The following is a 20,511-nucleotide window of genomic DNA, read 5'->3' on the forward strand; positions in this document are numbered from 1 at the left end:
GTCCTCGCAGTGGCAGACCACGTGTAACAACACCTGCAAAAGGATCAGTGCATCCGAATATCACACCTGCGGGACAGGTACCGGATGGCAACAACAACAAACGCCAGAACTGACCAGTCTGATGCAGTACATGAGGAGAATCACTGCAGTACTTAATGCAGCTGGTTGGTGGCCACAACAGATATTAAGGGCTACTTTAGATTTTGCCCCCCCCGTTCAGGGACACATTATTCAATTTCTGTTTGTCACGTCTGTGAAAATTGTTCAGTTTGTGTCTTAGTTGTTAAATCTTTTAATGTTCATGCTAATATTTGCACGTCAAACTTAAAATATAGACGCAGTTGAAAGTGACCGGACGTTTCTTTTATTGCTGAGTATATATGTTATAAAGACCTTTCATATTAACTTGTCCCTTGTGAAAATGTGAACCAGGAACTTGATACACAGTAACCTGTAGACAGGTACCAATCCCTTATTGCTTTCTAGAGTAATTAAACCTTACATGAGTGTTTACAGGAAGCTGTGCATGTTTGTCAAAACTAATCATAACGTTGTGAGAGTCAATTACCTTTTTAGAAATGTTAATGTCGGACTGGTAAGATAATATTATATATATTATAATATGTATAGTACATCCCCATTCTCTCTCTCTCTGATCTGCACACAGGTGGAGATCCAAATATTTACACAAGTGGACCAATCGTAGCAAGAATACACTGGTCTCCATTCCACACTCATTCATGCCATCCTTGTTTGCAGAGACAGGTTTATAGTTCATCTCAAGCTCCGTTTCAGAGCTTTTTGTATGGAACCAATAAAGCAATTTTAAGTCGTATTGCTGCTATTTAAAGAGTGGACCGGGATTTCTACCTTTAGAGATCTCTTTGCAGGTAAGTACTTCATCCATTCTTACAAGGGCTTGAACAGTGTTTTAATAAAGTTGGCACTTGGACTTTAAAGCCATCATTGGCAAATCTATATATCCTTATTTTTAAACTATTTTTTCAGATTTGTGATGACTTTGCTTCAAAAATTCCTGAATGTGTTCATCACTCTGTCTCTGCTGATCAGCCCCACCACTATGGAGCAAGGTGGGAGAATGTATTGAATGGATATGGTTTGATAGTATTAGTGCACCTTGGTCCATAAAATATTAGTATTAGCACTTGCAGTAATTCAGTATATTTGATGAAGTTGATTAATTTGTGGGGTGGTACCCACATGGTTATGGTAAATGTACTTTAAACCCAAAAAAGTGTCAACTATAGATATTGTTATGCTTAAAAACGGGGATCACAATCATTTTTGTAATAATTCATAGTTATGGTTATACAAGAATAATTTAAGACAATTCCAAAAAAGTACATGTTTTAGAGAGAGAAGACAGTTTCTCATTTCTCAAACTAAGTGCTTGTTATCTTGTTAACCGTGGACGAACCCACGGTTCTGTGAGAAAGTTACTGTGTTGATTGTAAATAAGTCAGGATGGAATATGGCTAAAGCAAACACTACACAGCAGTTAAACACTACACAGCTACGTGCTTACTTACTGTATATGGTCTCAATGAGATGAAAGGTCAAATGCTTAAAGCCAATAAGCTTTTGACCAATAATGTCAATCATGTGTTGTTATAGTTTTTCTGTATACTCATTGCATAACACATCTGTATAGTGTGTACAGTTTATATGAACAACAACAATTGGAAGATGCGACTTGACTCTGCAAAATCATGCTGTGCTGTGTATGTGAATGCTTTTTATTGTCCGTTTCCGTCAGTCCCTCAGCTCAGTCTATGGGGGGAGGTGGCTGACTTCACCGTTGGGTGCAGCCACTGGACACTTAAACCTCAAGTCTCAATCCCCGCCCTGCAAGAGCTCACAGTCTGCTTCAACCTCAAGTTCAAGGTATTGATGACAAACGGCACAAGTAATTGCTATGACTTTCAAGGGAACATTTAAGGGGAATGCACAGTTAAAGACTTTATCATCATGATCATCACTTTCACTATCATCACTTTATCATCATCAATCATGTTTATCATTTCATCAACCATGTGTAGTTCCAGGCCACCTCACCATGGACCGCCTTCATGTACAGTCATCCAGAGGCTCGGTATACGGAGTTGGGTTTAGGGGGAAAGTGGGGTCATTTAGTTGTCTGGCTGTTTGGAACTGAGTGGACTTCACCTAAGATCACCCTTCACCAGTCACAGTGGTACTCACTGTGTCTGACCTGGACACATACTAAAGACAGACCGTCCCTATATATCGATGGCAACCTGGTGGACATCCTGGCAGGTGGGTTGAGTAATAGGCAACTGGGTTACAATACAACTCCGGAGGGTGGTCAATAGATAGATAGATATATGGACTTTATTGATCCCAAATTGGGAAATTACTCTGTTGCAGTGAGTTACAAGGACATATCAAGGGTGCCGTTTAAATGAATAAAAATAAAAAAAGAGCTGCAAGTCCAACTATCTTATTTTATGTTTTTACATTGTATGCCCTGTTTTTATTAGATTATTATTTATTTGCAACTATGTTTTGTATTTTGGTGACCAGGGTGGGAAATGAGCAGGGTATAGCAGCAGTAGGGGGACTTTGCCTTGTACACCAACCACAGTGGCAGGTGGAGTGGTTTTCAGTGCTAGTCCACGACATTAGGTTTAAAAAATGTGGTAACATATCCCCAGTGTTAGGAGGCCCGCCGCAGAGTCAGCAGTAGCTAATTGAACTATTGAGGGTGAAGTAGTGATAAAGAAAAGGTACTTTTTTAACAAGTAGCACATTCTGGCGAAGGGAAAACGAGGGAATGGTTGGCCTACTTTGGTTGGCCAATGTCCCCTAAACTGGCAGTTGATCAGACATACGTTTAAATGTCCTCTGTAAATAAACAGTATCACATGCTGCCGCTGGTAGGCTCGGTAAATTACAACTTGACCTTCTTTCACTTAATTACAGCGCTGTAAAGTCTAGACCCAAACTAATTTTCCATCCACTTGTCAATTAAATTATCTGAAGTTCGGTAAAAAACTCATGTAAAAAAAGCTGGTGAAAGTGTGCTTCCATCCAACGGCTTTAAAGTGAATAAAACCTGTGCGTAATGACGTCAAATGCTGTTTTGCGATCAAATTGGTATATTGAATTGAGTTTTATACATTTCAAGTTGTTTCCATTCCTTTTTCGCACTGAATCGCACAACATTCATGCAAACTTTTGCGAACAAAGTTTTTCTAGACAAAATGGATCGTGTCTACCAACAAATGATCAATGTTGCACAAGTTTTAATGGTGCTCAGCTGATTGCAACTTATCCAGCTACAATAAGAAAACAATGCTAGCAACACATTGCTATGATGATGCAGATGCCACTTGTCTTGCAGTGGTGCAGGAGGGAAATTAAAAGGCAACTCTTTTTTTTTTCTTTTTTTTTTGTATCGCGCCTTCCATCTGCTTCCATAAGGCATTTTTCATTCAATATCACTTAATTTGGATAAAAACGTGTGGATGGAAACATAGCTAGTAATAACCTAATATACCATAATTACTGAGATTAAACTACATTCTGGGTTATATTTGCATTGAATAACACATTCAATAAACAGAAACAACTCTTACAGCGTGCATGAACATATTAGCTTACACATAAAATAGCACCTGAATTAGCCTCCTGTTGCTAACGTACATTCATAAATCCTACATAACATCGTCCGATTTACTTATTGGTGCACACACACACACACACACACACACACACACCCACACACACACACACACACACACACACACACACACACACACAGACAGTAGTATCCACGTAGTTAGTCCAATCAGGGGATAAAGGGAAATGTGATAGTGTGTTCCACGTTAACGCCTTTCTCTCTCGCTCGAGACCGCTGTGTCTAAGCCGAAGCAGAGAGCATGACCTTACCGCATGCTGATTGGTCAGGTACAGCAAGCTACTTTATTGACAGGGAGAGACTGTGTCACCTAAAGGGGGAAAGCAGCTTCCACTTCAGCGGCAGCACAGCGCAAAGCCCGATGTAAGTGTCTTTGCTAGTTTAAGACCGATGTTTGTTAGAGGGATAACTAACCTTAAATTAGAGGCAACAAAAGACCACGAGTCACCCAAGTCTCATATCAAGTGCACTGCCATATAGCTAGCAAAGATGGGACCCCAGGAGCAGGGTGTGGCAATGAAGGCTTTCTTTTTTTCACATCACTTTTTATTTGCTTATATTAATAAAATATGTATTATTATTAATACAAAATATTGGACTGAAGCAACTCAAAAAATGCTAGTGGACTTTCTTTTATAAATTTGAATTCCTGAAAAAGTAGCTTGTAAAACATATAAGTGGTTGGTAAAATTGGGCATTCAACATCCACTGTGGCTGGTGGGCAAAAAAGTTAATTTCCGACCCCGTCTATTACCAATTTTCTTTTAAATGTTGTAGGTTATTTTGCTGCTTTCATGTTGTGGTCTGATTAAGACATTTCCACTTTAGAGGCATTAGATTTAAATCCTATGAATACCAGGTTAGTATTTGTGTAGGGTCTTGATTTGAGGAAACTTGCATAGCCTTAGTTGGATACAAAAAAGCAGCATCATGGTACATTTATAATGACATTGAGGGAGAAATATGTATTTTTAATGTAGAAATCATGTCTAAATATGCTTAATAAGGTTAGTATTGGGAAAAAACTGTTACTGTGTATTTGACCCTACCTGTACTGTGTTATTTTTTGTGCCATCTGTCCTTCCTCACCACATAGAGACACCTCCTTCCATAACCTCCTGCAGCAAACTGGCCCCAAACGGAACGCTTACTCTGGGTGCAACACACCGCCTTGTCAATGGGGATATTGAGATTATTCCATTTCCCAATCCGGTGGGCAAATTATCTCTGTTTCGGCTATGGGGGCGAGAACGCAGCATACAGGAAGTGACATCACTGAAATGTACAGAGGGGAACCTGGTGAAGTGGGACAGAGACAACTGGGACACTCAGATCTGTGCTCCGCTGCCTGACTCCAACCTGAAGTGTGGTGAGCTGGTGGATAACATCTTTTACATTAAATGGACAGACTGATCTCATGAAATGGCGTATGTATGACACGCCAATTCATATGCCATTATTGGCATGGTATTATGACTCATACTGGCTTTTTAGTGTGTATATCAACGCCGTAAAGCCTACAATCACTTACCATGCAACTCAACCGTTTTTTCTTTTCCTAAACTGAACCGTAGCTTTCTTTTTAAGATAACCAGTTCTTCTCGCAATAACACAGCAAGTGGCAATAACACGGCAAGAGATGATAACACAACAAGAGGCCATAACACAGCAAGTGGCATGTACTGTATGTCTAGGTCCGCTAGGCATAAATGCGGATAGCTCAAAATGAGTATGGATAACACACAACTTGGCTTAAGAAAGTTGGTGTCTATATTTACGTGAAGTCATGATGTCATGTTGAACTTTAATTGGGTTTCTCTGATTATTTCTGCTTATGTAAAACACGTGGTTTTAAAATTCTATTAGCCCTACATTTACCTCAGCACCTGCAAGTCGCAATGAGTTAAATACGTTCTCCCTTGACTGCCTCCCACAGTGTTTATACACCAGTCAGTGATTCACTTTTATGCAGTAAATGGCCAGTTCAGTTTCATCAAGCGTTTTACAGCTTTTTCCAACCTAAGTGCTAGCCTCTGTGGCTGCCTTTGGTTTAGTGTATCCTCAGTTACCAGATTAAATATTGACTGGCTGTCAGTTAAGTAAATATAGATGCCATTCTGTGATCAATAACATTAAGATCAACAGCATTAATCATACAGCTGCCATACGTCATTCTCTGTAAAGCTGGGACCTGCTGTAATTTTTTACTTTAAAACTAATGGTAATGCAACAAAGGGTAAACACTGCCACTAATTTTTTTTCTGACTTAATTTTTCATTTTTTATGTTTTTAATAAAGTTCTGCAAGACAATAATATTGAAGTCAGTCACGTACAGTACATTAAGTGAAGTTAAGAAATAAAATCCACTGACCGAAGTTTTAAATCAAAACATATAAGAATCACTTTACAAAATAAATATCGGGCACATTTGAATATAGAACTTCGTATTAGGAAATGACCTTCACAAAAACATACATAAGTCTGCAGTTGATACTAACAACGAAAGAAGGAAGTGTTCTACAGCATAACTGTTTTAGCATCAACAATATTTCATTGCACCCTGGAGTCGAATTGAGACCCAGTTCTGGTTTATTACACTCAGTTTGGCTCTGCAATCCTATCTTGATAATGATAAAGAATAATTTAGAATAAAACAAATAAACTGGCTAAAGATTTAATGTAGAAAATGATACTTAACTGTACTTAAATATGTTATTGGCATTTTATTGGCATGTTTTAATTGTCTGGGCTTCTTATTGCTTTTTCTTTACTTACATTTTCATGTATTTAATGGCGTTTCATAATCTCTTTGGCTGATTGGCAGAATGGTCCATTTATGAAGTGAGACTGATGTTTGCCATTTTCCGTTCCGATGGGAACAACACCGAGCTCTACACGGCCAGAGACATCGCACATAACTGGGTAAAAGAAAGAAAAAAAACAAAAAAAAAGAAGAAAAAAAGACCTGAAAATGTTCTGTATATTAACATTAGGATTGGGTACCAAGATCCGCTGCTAATACGGCACCAGTGCCTTCACAATCGGTATTTAAAGGACCGAATAGCAATGCAGATTTGATTGCCTCATTTCGGTACAACCAATATTGCTCCAAAACGGACATAACAGGCAACAGAGTTGCTAGTTAAATGCGTTACTGTTACAAGTTATAGTTATTACTATATTATTAAATCCTTTCCTTTTGACCATATGGCCTTAGCAATAAACAAGCCATTCTTTAATGTTGCTAACTGTTTAGTACCCTTCTTTTTTATTTAACAACTTTCTTAACAAGTATCGGTTCAGGCACCGGCACCGTTTTAAAAGTATTGCTTTAGCACCGGTATATAAAAAAGAAAAAAGATACCCAACCCTAATTAACATGTAAAATCTGAACACTGAAGCTGTGTACTCTCACTGTTATGTTAATCTGACTGTAGTGGTGCTGCTGTAACTGTACAAATCACAGTGCTGTTTGGTAGGATTACATGGATTGTTATTGCGTTGTTTTGAATTTATTCACCAGCAGTAAATCTCAGTGGTTACAACTGCGCTCTCCTGTTTGTTGTTCCTTCAGCTCAGAAAGGTTCTGCCGAACAGCATCTATTTACACAGAGTGTCTGTGTTTGAAGTAACCAGGTATGAGAAGATTGGAGATTAAGACATTGTTGTTGTGTCACATCAATCAAACCTAATTGTATAGTATATGACGGAGAGGCTCAACCAATGGAACATCTGTTTCTCTGATCTCATTCACAGATCCAGTAAAGAAGACAGCCTTGTAAAAACATCACATGAAGACAGGCTGGTAAGCACATTAGAGCCTGACCAAGACATTTCTTATATAGTTAGAGTGGCTTACACGTTGGCCAAGATCTAACAAGAAATTGCAGGAAATAAATAGTATGTGTTTCTGGTAGACATACAATAGTTTGTCCACTGGTCAATATAATGTAACAGATTTGATTAAAACATTGATATTGCTAGTAGCTTCAACAATTGAATATCACTTAGTTTCTAAAGCATATGCATTTTTTGACCATCATAAGTATGATCTACAATGGTAACCTCTTGGCTTAAATATATATTTAGAATAACTTTAACAGGTGTGTCTTTTTTGCTTCAGGTGCGGTGGTCTCCCCCTTATAACAGGTAACATCGTTCAGGTTAATGATTTTGGGTTTCTAAATATTATAAAATCTGATAGTTGCTGGGCAATACCATGATCATCTACAGGGTCATAGGTTTAAGTCATAGCTACAACAATACTCCTTTTGATATAAAATACATCTATATGCAAATATATAAGCGTAACATTTTAGTTTTTTTGGTTTATCTACAATCAATGCCAAAGTGTAAGACTTTTAATTTCATGACATTTACATTCCCATAACGCTTCTGATCTTAATTCTGTAAACAAATCATGTAAAATGTTGTACAGTAAGGCAGAGTAAATTAAAGAAGAGTAGGGCTGATCACAGTAAAATATTTACCTATCAAGTAGGAAATGAAAGCAAATGCAAAATTTCATCATTACTGACTAATGCCTTAAACACATAAAAATGCACACGCTTCATTTTAAGGTGTCACAAGCCAGAATAAACTACTGCAGCAGAGGACAGTAAAAACCCGTTATGTCTCCCCTGTAGGTTTGATGCCCTGGTTCATGTCAATGTTATCCCCAGCGTGGATGTGGCAGCTGTGCAGATTGAGATGTACAAGGACCTAAAGGATGCATACCCTGACCCGAGTGGTCAGTTACAGCTGCTGGCTGATGTGGACAGCATACACACCACCCCTGTTGGTAGGAAATAGTTTTCACCATGTGTTATGTGCTGTTTGCAGAAAACAAAAGTTAGTTACACAATGATCTGTGCTGTTTATAGAAAGTTTCTCCATGGTCACCATGAGTCCTGATTTGGTGACGAATCCCTCTCCAGTCATAACTACTAAATTTAAAACCACAACATACATTACACCTACTAGCACCACCACAAGTGCCTCTACCAGTGCGGCCCCAGACACGACCTTCACAACAACCCCAGCAAAAGATTCTGGTCAGTCTGATCATTCATAGTCACAGAAATGGTCTCCATCACCGTTTTAGAGGCTTTTATTTAAACTATGCCCTACTGGATGACTAATTGTATGTTAACTGGCTCTCCTCTGCAGAGCTGTATTTTGAGGTGATGGTGAATGTAACCATAACAGGAGACTGTGACCCGCGACAGATTCTTTCCACCTGGGTATGTTTGACAGAATCGTTGTAAAACAGCTCTTTTAATTTTAAGACGGCAACACAGAAATATAACAAACCACAATTAAGAAAGGACCATTAGAGACCATTATCTTTCTTAAACGTGGCCTCTGATTCTCCACAGCTCAACTCCAGTCTACCCGATAACATGATGGTGCTAGACCTCCAGCTGCTCTCTAGAGCTCAAAGGTACAATATGTCATGTAGCTGCCACACCATTAACTCACCATCTAAGAAAACATCAGGATTATTTCAACTACACTGACTGACTTAGTGACTGATCTCCCTTCCAGACATCACCCAAACCTGCAGTCAAACCCCTTTACAGCTGACAAAGTAAGTAAACATAAAAAGATCTCGTGTTTGAATATATGCAATTTTTCACAACTTTAGCATGATTTTGAGACTCTTAAGCATTGTAAAACGCTGCTGGTAGGCAACCTTAAACATCTGAGTGAACAGGCTAGCTGTTTCCACCTGCTTCTAGTCTTTATGCTAAGCTAAGCTCATCAACTTCTGCTTACAGCTCCACAGTTAAATGAACAGACATGAGTGGAATCGTCATATCAAACTGTCTGCAAGAAAGGAAATAAGCGCATTTCCCAAATGTCAAACTACAGTATTTCTTTAACATTCACCATTTCATAGCTATTCAGTTTTTTGCTGCAATATAGTATACGTTTATTTAAGGTAAAGGTAGAAAAACCTTTCCATTGAAACAAAATTGATAAAGTAATTAAAAGCTTATTTGTTTTACATTTGGTAGCACTGGAGTTTAGTAGGCTGGAATGTGTTTAATTGAAATGCAGAATTGTGATATTACTTTAACCCTATATGTTCTGTCTTGAATTTTTTTCAATATTTCACTTTAGTTATAAAGCTCTCAATTATTTTTCAGGTGTTCATGTTCAGAGTTTCAAGGTATGGATCATGTAGCTCTTAACGTTTTCACTTAGATTACGAACGAAGTAAACAAAAGGAAAACAAATGCATTAAGTAGGAGAAGCACAATAAGAAATACTTATTCATACATCAAGTATTATCCATTTTGTAAAGCTTTACTCACTGAAAATGAATATAAAGATTAACTTATAAGGATTTTTTTGCAACACATAATTTTTCTTTACTGTCTTCAGAGAGAGCTGTATTTTCCAGGTTCGGGTCATGAAGTCGTTGTCAGACTCACAGGAAATGGAAGCGCAGATACGTTCCTTACTGTTGACGCCCTATATCAACGGATCAATCTCCATAGCAACCAAAGACAAGGACATACAGATAAGCCGCATATGTGAGTAAGGTTCATGTTCAGTAAAAGATTACATTATATTTAAAAATGGGAAAAAATATTAATACTACTTCATTTCTATGATAAAGAATTTCTATGAAAAAAAGTACATAAACTCTTTACCAAACAGGTTGTCGTTCTCTCTCTCTCTCTTTACCTTTGTCACTATCTTTCAGTAATATTACAGTGCAACGCAGAAACCCACCAGACGAGGAAAGGTCTGTTTAAGTGGCCCAATACTTTAGGAGGAAAAAATGCAATTCAGCCGTGCCCAAAAAACCCTCTCCAATCCGCCACCCGACACTGGTGAGCACTCAGACAGTTCATTCATTCACTTTTGATTCTTAGCCATTACTAGTAATATACATGAGTAGGATGTCTTTGGCAAGTCATAGTTTTTTTTAAACATTTTTCCTCAAATGGTTTGTTAATTAGGCGTCTTTTCCTTATTAAGTACCATTATAAATTAATTTTATTTTTATTTTTTTAGCTTTTATACTGTATTATTGTATGAGAGGATTAGCAGACACAAGTTATAATCATTGCTGTTTTGACAAAATATGGTATTTCAAGATTAGTTTTTTATTCATTGTCGACTGCAAGTAATAACACTTGCTTCTTACCGCTTACCAAGTTAACAAATCCTGTACTACATTGAGTAGTCTTTAAGACTAGAAAAGCGCTACATAAGAACAGTCCATTTACATTTACATTCAATATGCTGCTAACGGGACTTTTTTCAATGTTTTGAGTTGAAACCCAGTTATGTACTATATGGGGGGGGGTGGCTGTGGCTCAGTGGTAGGGTGGTGGTTCAATCCCTGGCCCTGCAGTCCAATGTCAAAGTGTCCTTGGGCAAGACACTGAATGCAGAGTTGCGCTTCAGAGTGTAAATGTGTGCGAATGTTTATCTATCTAGCACCTTGTAAAGCAGCCTCGGCCACAGTGTATGAATGGGTGTAAATGGCGTATGGTTCCAGTACTATGTAAAAGCGCTTTGTGTAGTCGTTAAGACTAAAAAAGCGCAACATAATTACTTTACATTTACAGTCGAGTTTCTATAGTATGCCACCGTCTGTATGTTGGTTGTGTCTTGTTTTTTCTGTTGTCACTTATCAATGAACTCATGACCTGCAGACAACCCACTATGCAGTCAAACTGAGAAAAGAGTACATGTATAGCTGGTTGGCTCTGTCAACATGAATTTAACACATGATTAAATGCAGGCCTAATTCGGTATTGATTACATCCGCTGCTATATATTTTTATTTGGCTGTGTCACTGTGTTCTAGACTGTTTCTGTGTGTTGACTATGTGTGACAATATTTATTGATGTTGCTCATGAACTGGTGGAGGCTGTTCTGTAAAATCATTATCAGGAGGTGGGTGTCACTAATGGTTGGAGTTTATAGTTGGGTGATTCCCAGGATCAACAACCTCCCAGCTGTCTTAGCTCTCTTTATTACAGGGAAAGGGTAGTGCTGCCACGGCAGAAGAAGTCCAACGTTTCAGTATCATGTTATTACGTGAAAAGTTTTCCATGTTTTAACAAGATATTTTAACAAGATATTTTCACGTTATTAAATAGTATATTTGATTCACATTTTCTTGCTATATCTTGATAAGTTTGTATGTTGTAATAATTTAAAAAAGATCTTGTTAAAGCGTAAAAATATATTGTTATATCATGAAAAACAGCTTATTACTATTACTATTATTAACTTTTCAGGTAATAACGCAATACTGATTTATTTTATTTTTCTGTCGTGGGAGCAGTACCTTACCCTGGCTGCGTCATCCTCCGTTTTTCCTCTCAAATTTTATTTTCCTTACATTTGCAGTAAATTCTTGGGTTTACTCTGGTCAAATCTTTACCGGTCCAACCAGAGAAGAGAGGAAGTTATTGAGTACAATGACGTTGAGGTTGTGTGCTAGCTGTAATGGCGGCAGAGAACGATGTGAGTGAAGCCATTTGGTCCGTTGTGGCAACACTACCAAATATTCAGAAGTTAAAAAACTATCTTTGCTGAGTTTTGTTGGTGTCTAAGGCGAATGCTAGTGATGCTAAGCTGACGTCACGACCAAACGTTTGCAATTGGTTATAGCAGACCCCCCCTTGTTTGTCTGACAGTAAACTGTGCCTCAGTACCTACTGGTTGGATCCAGACCTGGAAGACTGTCATCTGGTTGTGGAAACCATTCTTGATCTGGATCATGTGGAAGTCACTGCTGGTCTGTTACACACTTTTCAGTTCATTGGTCTGCCTTATGTTGTAGTTGTTGACTTAATAGTTTCATTCACTTTAAATTGTATTGTTTAAAATGAAATGCTAAGTATCCAAAGAATCCATAATGCGATATTTCAAGTGCCAAAAAAATTGATTCATGCAAAGCCAGGAAAGGGATGCTATAATGATGCCTGGTTGTTTTACTGTTCCTGCACATTTAAATACTAATAAAAACCAATCAGTTAACAGGTCAGGACTTATTCTATCATGGAGCTGTAGAAATACCAGCTATATGTACCACATCTATCATATTACATGTACATTATGTACATTTATCTTCAGACAATGCATGGGCCGTGGTGGAGATGATTGAGAGTTTACTGAGAAACCACTCCACGCTCAGCTACCAGGAGCTGTTCACAGTCCTCAACAAGCTAGAGGACATCATCAACCTCAGTAGGGTCACACCAAACATGGGCCAAGCTCTAATCAACATCATCTCTGACATGTTGGAATCAGACAGCGACCTGCTGCCTTTTACTAACACGTAAGTATGGAAAACTGAAGGAATTTCCTTAACGTTTTGGTTCCACGTCCGTTCACCTTCCTCTGCCTTCCCCTTCAGTATCCTAAACATCACAGAGACAGTTGGAGACCTGATGGTTTGCTACGAGGGCTCGGCCACCCTGGTTGCTCCTGCCATTGCTATCTCTGTGGTGGATGTAGTTCCCGGACAGTTTAGCAGTTTGACTTTCGGAGTGTCATCGGACCGCTCAGGCACAAAGCCTGAGGTAAGTAAACACAACCAACTACTGTCTCCAATCACTGTGACAAGTAATGTAAGCAGGTTAAGTCGGAACTTAAAATAGAATTAAGAAATGTCTCTTTATGTTGTAGATTTTCATCAACAAGTATCCCTTCAACGGCACAGTGGCTTTCATCGCCCTGCCATCTGCCCTGCAAGACAAATTCCCACAGAACAGCTCCAACCAGAGGCCAGCGAGGGTTAAGTTTCAGTTCTACGGAATCCCAATGCTCTTCAATGTACAAACTTTATAAATTCTTTCTCTTAAAGAAACAGGAAAACATGCAATTCTATCAGAATATTAATTTGAAACATCTGTGTTGTAATTATACTGGGTGGTGCTTAGAAAAGAAAACTTACACACGCAATGTGTTATTTTCAGAGCAGCCAAAAGGGGATGGCCCTCAACACCTTTGTGGTGTCAGCCAGTGTGACCAACGCCAGCTCTCCAATCAAAGACCTTGATGAAGATGTTAGAGTCACGCTCCACCATCTTATACCCAACACAGTAAGATTAACTGTCCTTTAAAAAACAGCTGAGCGACATACATCTGTTACAGAGTTAACTCTGCTTACACTGCTGCTAATATAAGAAATGATTTAGTTTGATTAACAAAAGCATTTCATCTCCATCTATGTTAAAGCTTCACAAGGACGTGCAGTGTGTTTACTGGAACTTCAATAAAAACAGTAGGTCCTGATTTTGACGATAACTACTACTTGCTGGATTGACTGTGTGATACTAAGCGTCTGTGTCATCATCTAGATGGAAAAGGAGGCTGGGATGATTATGGCTGCAAAAAATACAACAGCAGCCCTGAATATACAACGTGCCTGTGTGATCATCTCACACACTTCGGAGTTCTTCTGGTATGCCTTGTATTATTTTTGTTGTGCTGTTTCCGGGAAAACGCTCTTTGGTCCTCAGAGGGACTGCAGCATGGTTAAAAGTGTTGGTAATAGTAGTGGCAGTGGTAGTAACAGTATTAATAGCAGTAGTTCTAGGCAAGGATGAGTGATTCAATTCAGTTTTTACCAGCAGAGGGCACTCAAAGCATAATTTATGAAACTTAACTACTGCTAAGCCAAGTTTGACCTAAATTCACTATTTGTGTTTAAACAGACTCATTGTGGGACATGCTTCCATTTCTCTGGCGTCTTTTCAGACAGCAAAGACACAGTACTTTGAAATTAAGCATAAATCTAAACATATTGCTTTAAAATGATCAAATATGGTATAATTAATCAAAAATGACAGCTAAGGGTTGTGCAATCTATAATTTTTACACTTTTGCATTAATAATATTCAAAAACTGCAAAAATATCTGTGATGATTACAGCACAATCTGGGTCTGTAAGAGATATATGTGTGTAAGAGTTATATGATGGACATTGCTTACAAATCTGTGTTGTGTGTGTGTTTGTGTCTAGGATGTCTCAAGGACTCCGTTGGACCCGGCTCATGAGCAGATCTTGACCATTATCACATATGTTGGTTGTGGGGTCTCATCGGTGTTCTTGGGAATCACTGTTCTCACTTACACAGCTTTCGAGTGAGACTCCAACCACTGAGTTTATTTGTTTAATTGTTATTATGTTTGTCTGTTTTAGTTATTATTATTATTATTATTTGTTTTCTGCTGCAACGACTCAAATTCCCGTGAGCTGGAATGAGCTAGAAACATGACACTAGGGGCAATAACTGGAAAAAGTGTGCATGTGCTTCTATAGAAATATGAACCCAATCGGCCATATCGTGGCGCTGTAATTAAGGCTTCAAAATGCAAACTTTGAACGGGCCACGCCCCCATCACGGTTAGTCCAATTGACTTGAAATTTCTCACACAGCTGCAGCTGTGCTCTACAAAAAAGCCTCAAGGATCATTAAGGTCCGCCTGGAAATCTTTTCGCCATTTTGAATTTCTTGAGATCTCATCACACACCATAGCTCCAATTGCCACCATATTTGCAGTGAATCATCTATGGATCAAGCTTATTACAAGTTGTATAAAGCATGTCATTATCTCAATTACTTTTCAAGTTATTGATCAATGTCAAAGTTTGAGCTTGGAATAGCAGCTTGCGGCTTTATTACCAATTGTTTTTGTGTTGGTCATCTGCTTTTCTCAAATAGCGGTGAGCTGGACTGAGCTACATATCACACTGAATTGAAAATAAATGTCATTGACAAACCAGTTGTAGGCATTTTAAACAAAGTGCACTGTTTGTCCAATCGTTACAGGATATGTTTTATAACAATGTTGGACCACTTTGAAGCCACTTTTGAGAAAAAAAGGCTTGAACCCCCACATCGACACTTGCGGCTAACATTATAAATGTTTTGCATTTGTCATATACTGACTGTTGTCTTTAAAGGCCATGCCAACACTAATGCATATACATTTGACCATCAGGTCATCTTACCTTTTGTTTTCCTCCCCCGTGTTTTTATCTCCGTCTCAGAAAGCTTCGTCGAGACTACCCGTCTCAGATCCTCATCAACCTCTCCCTGGCGCTGCTAGGTTTGAACCTGGTGTTTCTGGTCAACTCCTGGCTGTCCTCCTGGGGTCTATACGGCATCTGTGTGGCTGTAGCAGCCATGCTCCACTACTTCCTCCTGGCATCATTCACCTGGATGGGATTAGAGGCTGTTAATATGTACTTTGCTCTTGTCAAAGTCTTCAACGTCTACGTACCCTCCTATATCCTTAAGTTCTGTGCTCTGGGATGGGGTGAGTCGTGTGTTCGACTGGCATATTTTCAATTAGTGGCAGGGCAAAACTGTGTCACAAAACAATGCTGTTGACTGTTTTACACAAGCCTCATCTCAATGTGTCCAGCAAGATATTATAACCCTGTCATTAATATTTTTGCTATAAGAAGTATTTTGACTGTCCCTGCAGGGATTCCTCTTGTGATCTGCATCCTGGTGCTCATTGTGAACAGAGAGGCCTACGGCAGTCACCTCTACACAGATGTTCAGCATAGCTTTGAGCAGTTGGACAACTCTGACAACTTGTAAGTTGTGGCTTTATCTTATATTAATTTTCCATGTCTTGGGGCATATTTGAAAGACAGCGGTTTCAATCAGCAGTGAAACTGACATTTTATTTAAATCTTGATCCTTGTTCCCTTAGCTGTTGGCTCCAGGACGAAGTGACATTTTACGTGTCTGTGGTTGCCTATGCTGTGGTAGTCTTTCTCTTCAACATCGCGGTAAATCATTTAAACATTTCATTAAAGTTCAGACCACTATGTCCGCATTTTACTGGTAAATGTATCACAGTATTCTCATAATGGCATGACTCAGTATAACAATATGCAACATTTGAGGGGCTTTTACTTATCTTTAATTCCATAATTGTGTCCTTGTAATTTAACTACTCAAAGCCTTTTTTGTCTAATTTTTAGGTCTTTGTAGTAGTTCTAATCCAGATTCGTCACATGCGAGTCAACAGCCCGGCCGGGACACGCAGTGGACTAATGTATGACCTGAAGGGAGCTGTCAGTCTCACCTTGCTACTAGGACTGACGTGGACTGTTGGCTTCTTTACTTGGGGACCAGCCAGAATAGTTCTGCTGTACCTATTCTCTGGACTCAACACCCTGCAAGGTTGTGGTTTCTTTTTCGCACAGAAATTATTGAAGGTCATGCTGGATTATATATCTAAATACATAAGGATAGAGCAAATGTGCTTACTGGAAATACTCCATTTGGTTTAGGCGAGCGCTGGTTCCTGGGTAGAGCGTGCAGGAGGCCGGACCTGACCTCAGATGACATAATTGTAATTCGGTCATAAATAACCAAATCTCTTGCCGTTGGTTAAATTTAAATTAGGATTTTGGCGCCGGCTCTTACCGACAGAAATTCCCAAATCTCATGTCTCCAGTTGAGACATTTCTGTTGGCTTCTTTGTGTAAATTACCCTTCTTTTCTTAGCCTTGGATCAGTGTTTCCTTCTCACATGGGCCACATTATAACAAAGTCATCAACACTCCTACTTGCTACTGTCAGGTCCAACTGATTCAGATATTTGTAAACTCACATACAGCTCATCTGGGTAATGTCTAGCTAATTTCAGGGTTGCAGTGTTTATACCTGTGCGCTGGTGTGTGAATTGAGCCGCCGTGACGTGTTACATTTTTTGAGAGGTGCACGTCAGGCTATGGCGTAGGGACCTGAGTAGATAAAGAGGCTACTGCGGGGGTACACTGGCAGTTTGACGCAGAAGCATAAAGCGGCCTTTACTCAACATCCCACCTCCTGTTCAAAGTTCAAAAGAAACTAACAAAACTAAAGAAAAATTAAAGAAAATTAAACAGAGGTTGAATGATGTAACTATTTTACAACTCCTTTTACCTCAGCTGGTCTTTGTTATATTAGTACTTTTTTGTCTCTGAGTGATGCAACAAAAGCCCTCCACTTTCTACTTCTTGGACAGAAATGCCTTGCCCAAGTGCATAAGGACAATAAAGCCACCACTCAAAATTCAATTTTACATTTTGAAGCTCATGACCGTATCTCACTTTTGTTTATATTCCAGGACTTTTCATTTTCATCTTCCACTGTCTGATGAAGGAAAATGTCAGGAAGCAGTGGAGGATTCACCTCTGCGTTGGACGTTTTCGACTTGAAGAGTATTCTGGTACAACAGCAATTTCTGAAGTTACTTTTTTGGTAGTCTCACAGTCCACACAACATTCTGGAATGGGAGAAAAACGTGCTCTGGTTTATTGGCTTTTTTAAAAACCAATCACGATCGTTTTGTGCGGCGCTAGGCGCCTGGGTCAACAACTGTGCCTCTGCAAAATAGCCAGATAGTCTAGCTAGCTGTCGGGATTTTCCCTTCAGAGATCTGAGGAGCAGTCAACCGTAGTTCATTAATCAACTGGAGTTTAGAATGCCAACACAAAGACAGCGGAAGATAACGGTAATCCAGCAGAAATTTCGGTAGCACTTTAACAATTCCAGAAATGAAACGTCTTAACTTGAATATATACTGTACAATAAAAAAAATTACAACTCTTGGCTTTATTTCTGATACCTGTGTCTTGGTGTTGTCATCCAGAGTGGAGCAACTCGGCATCAGTTGGAGTCATGGCTAAACCCAAATCAAATCCTCCAAGAGCGCCAGTACCATCGGTCTGCTCGGTCAAGTCCAACTCCACAGACAGTACATCAGCTTCCTCCGACTCCAGCCAGAGAGACTCATCCTGCAAGAGACCAAACCTGGGTGAGGAAACAAAGCTTAATCATTCCAAAGCATCACACATTCTTACTAAATTAATAATCTGTCACTTAAGCAAATCTAAAAGCCAGTGATAGTGATACAAAATTGTATAGAAAAATAAAAACTAATTTGCAAACGTTTTTTGAGAGATCAACAGCCAAGGGTTTGGTTCAACTATAGTCCTTAATGACTGTTAAAAACGTTTGTTTTGTTTGGCTCTGGTTAATCTCTTAATTAACTCCCAAATTCTACTCTGTTGTCAGACCTTAAAGGTTGCAATTAAAAGTTATAATTCATCTGGTTGAAATTCATATGAAATGATCACAGATTTAGTCAGACATCGCAGTCCCTCAGTGGCCAGAGTCACAGTAAAGGTCTCCGCGTACATCAATGAGAGACTGCACTGATATTAAATAATTACATGAAAGCTTATGTATTGGGCCTAAAAGGACACAATTATTTCTTTAAGGTTTTCTCCACCATCTGATAGCTGGTGGTAATTTAAGTTTAATCCTAAACTGATCACATGTGAAAAAGGCCTTTCCTTCACACCTCTAAATTGTTCACAAATGTTTAATTATCTTGCAGGCCTTTTTGTGAATTCCCTGGCTCTCCCTCGTGCTCAGAGAAACCCCTCTGGTGCAAGAGCTCCGCCGTCCCAGAGAGGGATGAATCCAACCCCTGGCTGGAGGAATCACTTGCTTGGCCAGAAGGAACAAAGATAATATGAGCATTTGCATACAGACACATGCAGACATGCAAATTCTAAAATCATCTTGAAAATTGAAACAGAAGAGCAGCCTTAACATGTAATGTACTTTAATTTAAGCCACAGAGATATGAATTCCATTGTTTTCCTGCTTCATTAGCCAATTTTATCATGCAATTCTGTTGTTTTTTGTGTTTGCTAAATATTGTAAAAGACCCTGTAATTATGAAAACATGAGTAGTTGCATCAGTTCCAAGGAGGAGTTGGTTGCCAAGCAACTGCTGAGTGGAGCCATGGTGACAACGAACCATGGCACCACAATTTGTGAGACAATAATACAAATTTAACATGATCCAAGTCTCCCTGTGTTCCTTCTTCACATCTTGACTATTTGTGCCAAAACATGTGCACTTCAGGTTTAAACCATATTATTCTACAATCGATCCTTAATCACTTAATGGAATAATTACCACACCATCCTCGGATGTGAATCTTTTTCTTGTAAATTAAGACACCTTTCTTGTGATAAACTGGTGATGGTCCAAAATAGTCAATATGGTTTTTAATAAACCACTGTCATTAATTGAAGTTGATCGGTAGCATCATGGAGACATAACTGAAATCCATGTTGCGTGAATGTCCCATGAATTTTGCAGTTTTTTTATATTGACTACAGTTATCACCTTAACACCTGCACATGGAATGCAAACCAAAAGGCTGGCAAAAGTTAGGTGTAAGGTAAAGTTTCACAAAACATTTAACATTTTTATTTATAGACTAGTAGAGGTGTTAAAGGAAAAGTTGGTGAATTGCACAAGTTCCAAAGTAAGTAATATTTGGTATATTAAAAGGAGAATTTGGGTCAATTTTAACAAGTAGCTCTGTTTGTAAATTTGGAGTGCTATCAAAGAGAAAAACTAAAACAATTGGTGCTGTCTGCACCAAGATATCTTCCTGCTAGAGTTAGCACCCAACAGGCTTAAACAGGGCAAGTTTTAAACTTGTTTTTAGCCTCTAAACATGCTCGAAATGTCATTGCAAGTGCTAACCCATGTGCAGTTATTCCTTCCAAGTGAACACAGCCAATTTGACACCAGTAGACGGGACAGAAAGGCATAAAAGTTATGTTAATTCAGTCAGTGCACGGACCTCTGATTATTTCCTGTTTTCTGGTGAAGTCCACAATATTCGAAACAACAACCCGGTGTAGGAAGCACCAATTGTTTTCGTTTTTCTCTCTACTGACAGCACTCCAAATTTACAAACAGATGGTGTTGGAATTCACCTGACTTCTCCTTTAAGGTACAATAAAAAAA

The 20,511-nt window shown here is 38.9% G+C and overlaps 2 protein-coding genes across 2 annotated transcripts; both read left to right on the forward strand.

The window, feature by feature from the left end:
• Window positions 1–1,015: 1,015 nt before the first annotated feature.
• LOC117956001 (adhesion G-protein coupled receptor G4-like) lies at window positions 1,016–8,573 on the forward strand. Its single transcript, XM_034890845.1, has 9 exons — window positions 1,016–1,091; window positions 1,778–1,905; window positions 2,061–2,298; window positions 4,779–5,051; window positions 6,508–6,605; window positions 7,258–7,319; window positions 7,440–7,488; window positions 7,807–7,832; window positions 8,330–8,573. The coding sequence occupies exons 1-9, from the start codon at window positions 1,016–1,018 to the stop codon at window positions 8,493–8,495; spliced, it is 1,116 nt and encodes a 371-aa protein (XP_034746736.1). The 3' UTR covers window positions 8,496–8,573.
• Window positions 8,570–19,547, forward strand: LOC117956002 (adhesion G-protein coupled receptor G4-like). The gene is made up of 22 exons (XM_034890846.1): window positions 8,570–8,737; window positions 8,853–8,926; window positions 9,062–9,126; window positions 9,231–9,273; window positions 9,836–9,858; window positions 10,074–10,225; window positions 10,399–10,528; window positions 12,354–12,454; window positions 12,793–12,997; window positions 13,076–13,241; window positions 13,348–13,494; window positions 13,638–13,763; window positions 13,900–13,945; window positions 14,022–14,125; window positions 14,687–14,808; window positions 15,719–15,987; window positions 16,159–16,273; window positions 16,393–16,471; window positions 16,667–16,868; window positions 17,800–17,901; window positions 18,325–18,489; window positions 19,075–19,547. Exons 1-22 carry the CDS (start codon window positions 8,578–8,580, stop codon window positions 19,209–19,211), a joined length of 2,733 nt encoding a protein of 910 aa, XP_034746737.1. The 5' UTR covers window positions 8,570–8,577; the 3' UTR covers window positions 19,212–19,547.
• The last annotated feature ends 964 nt before the right edge of the window (window positions 19,548–20,511 follow it).

Source organism: Etheostoma cragini, chromosome 13 (assembly GCF_013103735.1).
Source record: "Etheostoma cragini isolate CJK2018 chromosome 13, CSU_Ecrag_1.0, whole genome shotgun sequence".
Classification (NCBI taxonomy): Eukaryota; Metazoa; Chordata; class Actinopteri; order Perciformes; family Percidae; genus Etheostoma; species Etheostoma cragini.